The sequence below is a fragment of the Ascaphus truei genome, chromosome 3 (genome assembly GCF_040206685.1).
Source record: "Ascaphus truei isolate aAscTru1 chromosome 3, aAscTru1.hap1, whole genome shotgun sequence".
Taxonomy (NCBI): domain Eukaryota; kingdom Metazoa; phylum Chordata; class Amphibia; order Anura; family Ascaphidae; genus Ascaphus; species Ascaphus truei.
Window position 1 is genome coordinate 300,401,817 of NC_134485.1, and position 8,269 is coordinate 300,410,085.

The following is an 8,269-nucleotide window of genomic DNA, read 5'->3' on the forward strand; positions in this document are numbered from 1 at the left end:
AGAGGCCCCGCGCTCTTCCCCTCTGCATGAGGGGGGCGTGAGACCTCTGTAACTCACTTACCTGCTCTCTGCAGGTCTTCGGCGACGTGTGGCCATGGCAACGCGTTTCAAATGACGCGGCAGGGTCACGTGACGTCACATGACCCGCGACGTCATTTGACGCTGAGTTATTGGGAGAGGGGGCGCAAACGCTGCGGCTCCTGGGTAGGGGGGCGCAGCTCAAGAAGTTTGCACACCCCTGCCTTAAAGCATTAAATATAAACAACCATCAATCATGCCATGTTATGAAGTCTCGGTAAGAATAACTTACCTGACAATTGAAAGAAAATTATTTTTGAAGGGAGTATTTCAGATCTCATAATTTGCTTTTACTGTAGCATGAGTTTCAGCCAGGATAACACAATGAAAAGCCTGATAAAGGATGTTTTTTCTGAGGAAGTCTCTATCCAAACACACCTCTTTCAATTACCCTGTAGGTGGCAGGCAAGATTAAAAAAAAAAAAAAAAAACTACTGCTCTGACATGAGATACTTTTTACTGGATACAGAGAAGGGGGATCTTTCACATCAGTTTTGATATTAACGTTATCATAACTCATCACAACACATCCTCATGTGGGGCTTTGATAGCATAAACTGTTTTGCTATGACTGAGCTATTCTGGGGAATTATTGATGGAGTTATTTGTATTTGCATGCTAGACATTCTAGGGCATATGTACTAGGCAATCTTTTGCCATAAGGCACCTTCGAGTGTTGGAAGGTGTCTTATAGAATACTGGTAGCACTGGTTAGTTAATATGTGCCTACAGCATATTTAAGAAACTTGTGTACGTTATCCTAAAGGTGTTAGGATGCTAAAGCAAGTACTGTAGGTACAGAGAAAAATGTAATCTGGAATATTTCTAAAAACAGGAATATCCTTTTAACTTCTTCAATGTGTTTGTGCGGTTATGAGAACAATAGAAAGGCTCACATGACATAACAGGTGATATTCCTAAAGTATTACCAGTGGAACTTTGATTCAGAATGCTGGTTACATTTTAAAAAAATGCCATTCAGCAATCTGTTTTATAATATATGTTCATCTGGTACAACATACAAGTTTAATATTTATTTGGTCTGGGGTTGATTTATGACAAGAGTCTAAAGTTCTATTTCATCACTTACACAGATACCATTTTGATAGTGAGCTTGTTTTAGAATACTACAGTACTTCCATATTGATATGAACTCCCCCAGGCAAATGTTGTATCTATCTTTGCATGCACATTTTCTTTGAACACTTACCTGTCACTAAACACAACTGTTTTTTTTTTTATTGTAGGCTGGCACTGACACTACCTTCTCTCTTTCAAGTGTGCCAATATTTGTAAGAATAATGCTCTGTCTGATTACCTATAACACAAAAGCATAATTTTGTAACATAATTTGTATGATAATTTAAAGTGACCCGCCCTATATTTACCCATTTTTCAACTTTTGTATTTGTGTCTACATGTCTTGCTGTTTATTCTTTGTAGTAATGTAAAAAAAAATGAAATGTCAATTTATTTTGGGGGCACACCACCTTTTTTCAATGCAAATAAATGACCCTAACAACAATTAATTGTAACACAAGTTGTATTTTCCAAATGTTGGCAAAATAATGGTTTAAATTGTTTGTGAATGGCTAGACTAAATGTGATGTTTCATCTAATATATTGTACTGCAATGCAATGCTTAAAAAACAATCACATACAGTATTACATGCTAACAAGATTGATGTCCACATACATATGTATGCATCTACACCGTAACAATAGATGCTCAGCTAGCCTTGAAACTAAATGGCGTATGATTGTCCAGGATAAATTACAGCACTAAGCGGACAAATACATAATTATGTAAAATCTTACTACAAAATGTCTTTGGTATGGCTGGTGGTAACCACAATTGGTATTGAAAGGGTTAACGCAGTTGCTGCTGCTTCAGGTGCTTCAGCTAACTACTGTGGCTGCAGCTCTCTGCTGTATAAAAACAAGGCAAAAAACAGAACGGAAAATGTGACAAATCACCTTTCTCTTCACTTTATCAGAACTGAACAGAACATTTCAGCTATCAACATCCAGGGAAAGGTAAAGCTTTTCTTGAATCCCAAAGCAAATACGGGGAAGTAAACAATAAGAATTAAAAAGAAGTAGAATTACCACATAAGCAAACAGTGAGGGCTGAGAGCTGTGCTGTGACTGTCAGAACTGCAGAACTGCTTGAACTGCTAACTACAGCAGCTTAGCGTCAGAAAGCAGAGATGAAAGTAAATTAAAATCATCAAATTACATTTGTCATTATCTAAGCCCAAACTTGTAATTTTTTAAGGTGGATGAAGATTGGATGGTGTATAGTTTCTACAACTGTAAATTTAAATATATCCACATATTACGTAATATGATACTAATTTAAAATACCCAAAACAAACCTTTCTGTAATAGTTGAATTATGTACGTGTCTCACAACCGTCAAACTACTAACATGTTTTCATTCTCTCTATACTAACTAAAGTTTCTGTGACTTGACCTTACTCCTCCCAGTCCCTCACCACATTTACAATGAAGCTGAATTTGGGTTGATGCACTTTCCATAACAGTAACACAAAGCAAGTTGCACATCCACTTTCTTAATTGATGTATCCTTGACTATTGGCTGAGGCTCTCCGGCGATTTGCATGAGCAGAGAGGGAGTGTCTACTCTCTCTGCTCTAACCACCAGGAACTAAATGACTGCAGTTTCATTGGGATTGAACTGCCAAGGGAATGAAAGGCTCTCACACACCGTAGAAAAAAGCTGGCTTCTGGAGAGCAAGTCTCCCGAGCTGGATATGGGGCTACAAACCATTCCGATCAGAATCATTCTTAGAAATGTACAGGTAAGCGATTTGATGGTAAAATTACAGGAACTGTAGCAACTTGTAGCTTCAAAAAATGCTAAACATTGCATGTAATAAGAATCTAATTCTGTACAGTAATGTAAAGTTTAGTTAGCAAGGCATTATCTTTTATTATGTATAGAACTATAACATTTAGAATAATGATTCTTAAATATGTTACTAGTATTAGTAATTGCAACGGGCTATTGAAAATATTTGACTGAGTAGACCTATGTTTAGTGTGCCAATGTAAAAGTAGTTTTCGTGGGAGAATGTCAATAATATATGTTATGATTTCTGCATTAATTTATTTGATTAGGTTTGAATATTAGACATATTATTAGAAACGTTTTTTTATTAAATGACACAATGAAATGTTTATCATTACATATAGCATACCTGTAGAGATGTTTCTCTCACATGAATTTTAATACAGATTAAAAAAAATGTTAACTTTTTCAACAGCACTCGTTTCTGTGTCTGCTGTTTCTCTTCGTTGGACTCATGCTCTGCTCAGCAAATTACAGTAGAGCCACGGAGTTGTTTTACACACTACATGAAGGATTACCCAAGGGAGTTGTTATTGGAAACATTGTGGAGGATTTGCAGTTGGATTTCTTTGCTAAACCTCCCCTTTCCTTCAGCCTGGCATCCAAGGGGCTCAGTGGGCAGTATGTGATTCTCAATAACAACACAGGGGAGCTATGCACATCAGCAGAAGAACTGGATAGAGAAGCCTTCTGTCCACAAAACCCTGGTGTGCAGGACTGTGTTCTTCTTCTTGATATCATCATTTTGCCTCAGGAATATTTCAGATTCATCAAAGTAAAAATTGCCATCATTGATGTCAATGACAATGCTCCACAGTTCCCTGTATCGCAGATTTATGTTTCTGTACCAGAAAATTCTCCTGTTAACACAAGGTTAGCAATAGAACACCCTGCCTATGATGCTGATGGAGGATTGAATGGGGTCCAGACTTACAGGTTGGTGGATTACCATGGAGTCTTTACACTAGATGTAGAGGAGAATGAGAGTGGGGAAAGGACACCTTACCTAATTGTCATGGGTCCTCTGGACAGAGAAGCCAAAGCTGAGTATAAAACAATCATTATTGCTGAAGATGGGGGGAACCCACCACTTTTGGGATCTGCCACACTCTCAATTGTCATTAGTGATGTAAATGACAACTGCCCCCAGTTCCAGGATTCTCAGATGAATCTGACTCTTTCTGGGAATTCCAGCATTGGGACACAAATTGCTACAGTGCATGCCGTGGATAAGGACTTAGGGCCCAATGCTCAGATTACATATGCCTTCAGTGAACGAGTTCCACAGTCAGCAAAGGGACTTTTTGATCTCAGTGAAGTTACAGGAATTATAAAACTTTCCAAGAAGATAGATGGCACTACCATCCAACAGCATAAATTAATTATACTTGCCAATGGACCAGGCTGTATCCCAGCTGTGATAACTGTATATGTTTCCATAATAAAAGTGACATTTAGACCACCTGAGGTTGTAGCTCGTTATATTGCTAATGAAGAAAAAGGTACTGTTTACCTGAAAGAATTAGAGCCTGTAAACTCCCCCATTGCATTTTTTACCATCAAAGATCCAGATGAAAAATACCAAGTGAATTGCTACCTAGAAGGGGAAGGGCCATTTCGATTGTCAGCATACAAGCCATATAATAATGAATATTTGCTTGAAACTACAAGTATGCTAGACTACGAGTTGAAACAGCTGTATGACCTAGCAGTGGTTGCATTCAGTTCAGATGGATTTCATGTAAAGAAATTTATAAAAGTACAAGTTCTGGATGACAATGACAACTCCCCTGTTTTCACACAATCCACAGTCGAGTTGACCATTGAAGAAAATAATGCACCCAATGCTTTTTTGGCCAAACTGCATGCTACAGATGCTGACAGTGGTGAAAGAGGCCATGTTTCTTATTTTTTAGGGGCTAATGCCCCTTCCTATTTTTCTTTAGACACAGTCACAGGTATTCTTTCAGTTTTAACCATGCTTGATAGGGAAGAAAAGGAAAAATACAGGTTCACTGTTAAAGCAAGAGATTCTGGCTTGCCTCCCAGAGAGTCTGTAGCCACTGTTCTCATTACTGTTCTGGACAAAAATGACAACAGCCCTCGTTTCATCAACAAAGATTTTAGTTTTTTTGTTCCTGAAAACTTCCCAGGTTATGGTGAAATTGGAGTAATTAGCGTCACAGATGCTGACTCTGGACAGAATGGATGGGTAGCCCTTTCTATATTGAATGGCAGTGATCTTTTTGTCATTGACACTGGCAAAGGACTCCTGAGAGCAAAGGTTTCATTGGACAGGGAGATGCAGAGCTCTTACACTCTTTTGGTTGAAGCTGTTGATGGTGGAGACCCAGCCTTGTCCTCTACAGCAAAAATCACAATCCTGCTTCTGGATGTTAATGATAACCCACCTTTAGTCCTGTTCCCTCAATCTAATATGTCTTATCTTCTGGTCCTTCCTTCAACTCTGCCAGGTTCCCCTGTCACTGAAGTTTATGCTGTTGATAAGGACACGGGAATGAATGCTGTTATTGCTTACAGCATCATCGGAAGAAGGGGGCCTCGTCCAGAATCATTTAGGATAGATCCTAAAACAGGTAACATCACCTTAGAAGAGGCTCTAATGATAAATGACTATGGATTGTACAGGTTATTAGTGAAAGTTAGTGACCACGGCTATCCAGAGCCTCTACATTCCACTGTCATGGTGAATCTGTTTGTTAATGACACTGTAAGTAATGAGAGTTATATAGAAAGCTTGCTAAGAAAGGGACCCGATATAAATATTGAAGAAAAAGAGCCACAAATAGCAATAGAGCCCACTCAGAAAAAAATGGAAACCGATTCATGTGTACCTACACTGGTGACACTTTCGATATTAAGTTTGGGGTCAATTATTTTAGTAACTCTAATGGGAATGTACATCTGCTTGAGAAAGGGGAAAAAGCACCACAGAGCAAATGAAAACCTGGAAGTACAAATCCCACTAAATGGAAAAATTGGCTTGCACATGCTAGAGAAGAAGCCTATAGAGATTTCCAATATTTGATGCTTCTCTGGATGCAATGAAATCCCATCTGACACATTTTGGAGGATACAAAAAAACATAACACAATGTGTTGACAACGGTTACGATGAAGGACCATTAATTTATAGCCTATAGTAATATATTGTATATAGCGCTTTACAGCTTTTTTTTTAAATAAAGCAACAGTTTTTACAAAACTTGTAAAGATTTTTTTATATATGTAAACTTGCAAAGTAATTAGCTATTTGGGATACATATTCAACTTATATTTTCCATCTGTGAACACTGAAAAAATTGAGGTAAGACATTAGTGTATTACAGTATATTTGCTTGTAAAGTAATTCCCAACTGATGTTATACAGTAACTGCTGTGTAAGAAACTGTTGCAGTTATAAGGATAAGAAATACATAGTATATTTTTATGTTTTACAGTATTTTTCAGATACCACAGATTTGCATAAAAATACAACTTAAACCCTTCCATATCTCTAAAGATAAAGAGTGTGAAGCAGAAAAAGCACTATAAAAACTTGAATGTATATTACCTCAGTACTAAAGTATGGTTTTAAAAAGACATCAACAACCAGTGCAATTCTTATTCAAGCAAAGCTACAACTGAAAATTAGCATAGTGTAAAAGCTTCATATTAATTCACATTTACAGAAAATATGTATTTATTCCTTTTTTTTTTCAGAATTGTGTGCTTATGTTAAACTATTCCACCATAAATATAGGTTATGGCTAATTTCATGCTTGCAATTTTGGGCAATCAGAAAATAGAATGCTTATCAATGTATATTTTAACTTTAAAAATAACCTGACATTGCTTTCTACATTTTTTTTGAAACTATGAAAATGTCTTAATGATCTTAGTTTTCATAATTGAGTTTACACCACTTTACACCAGATACTAATATGATACTAGAATAGATACTAGTAGGTTGGGGATGTGGCACAGTGAGTTATGCTTTTATTTATTTATTCATTCTGTTTGGCTCAGTTATTTGGCTCTGCTTGGATGGAATTCAAATAATTTCTTTACAGCAAGGTGGCAGGTTTTGGTGATAATGTATTCCTGTTGGATCCTCTTCTCGAAAGCAGCAGGTTTATCAGCAATGTATGACTCTCACCTTATGGGGCAAAGATAGCAAACTTTAGTGTGTCATGTAAAATTGTACATATCAACAAAGGCAAATCAATTGTTTTGCAACAAATTGTACACATTTTCAGCATCATGTCTGTATTGTACCAAAAGTGTTTATATGTCTTTAAATTAAAGCTATATATTTTCATAAAACATATCTTTCTGTGAATTATTTAAGTAATTCCACAACCCTTGTATTGAGTCCTTCTTGTACAATCTGGATTTTAATTGTGATACTGTATATGCTGATATTGCACCATGTGTGGGATTCTTGCCCATCTGCTTAAATAGATTATTTTCATTAAAATGTCTAATTTTGGACCTATGAATATAAACTGTTCTAGTGTTATTTTTGGATCTACTAGGAATTAAACTTGCATAGAAAATTGATATAGAGTTTAAATGTGACGTAATGGACACAGAGATTGCCCTGATTTAGTGTCAATGTACAGTACATCTTTTAACAGCAGAACCTATTGATTTAATGTACTTTATAATGGGAAACAAAATTATTATACTATTGTATATTGTCAAAACAAAAACCTGTGCTAAATAAATCTGTTTAATACATCCAATAATACTGGTGTCTAGTAAACCACGGTACTAAACTATTGTGGTTTGCTATAATCACTTGTACATCAAAGATATTTGCAAATCTTATAAATAAATTAAGGGAGGTGTTTCATTTAGTCAATGTGGTGGATGTGAGAAATTAAGAGGGTAGAAAATCTGAAATCCCTCACTGCTTGCCTAATTTAATAAAACAATAAAAGCTTTTAGTATAGGCCTATGATTATCTTGCAGTATGTGGTGGCAACGGTACTAGTTGGCAGGATCAAAATGTATTTTTATTTTAAATTTCTAGACGCAAAATGGCTTTGAAACACTTTTTTAGTACAGTAGAAGATCGGATTCTTGATTCATCTCCATGGTCTATAATACCTACTTAGAACTATTATTCTTAACAAGTAAAGCTATGAATAGATTGTGGGCATTAATGCACCTGACATGGGTTTTTACATCTCTCAAGGTACTGTACACTGTCAAAATATGCACTGACTTAAAGCAGTTTGATTGTGGCATAGTAGTAATAGATAACAAATGCAAACACAATTTTAATATGTGCTGTAAAAAAAAAGAATGA

General features: G+C 36.3%; 1 protein-coding gene across 1 annotated transcript; it reads left to right on the forward strand.

Moving 5' to 3' along the window:
• Positions 1-2,768: 2,768 nt before the first annotated feature.
• PCDH20 (protocadherin 20) lies at positions 2,769-7,280 on the forward strand. The gene is made up of 2 exons (XM_075591036.1): positions 2,769-2,903; positions 3,369-7,280. The coding sequence occupies exons 1-2, from the start codon at positions 2,856-2,858 to the stop codon at positions 6,000-6,002; spliced, it is 2,682 nt and encodes an 893-aa protein (XP_075447151.1). The 5' UTR covers positions 2,769-2,855; the 3' UTR covers positions 6,003-7,280.
• The last annotated feature ends 989 nt before the right edge of the window (positions 7,281-8,269 follow it).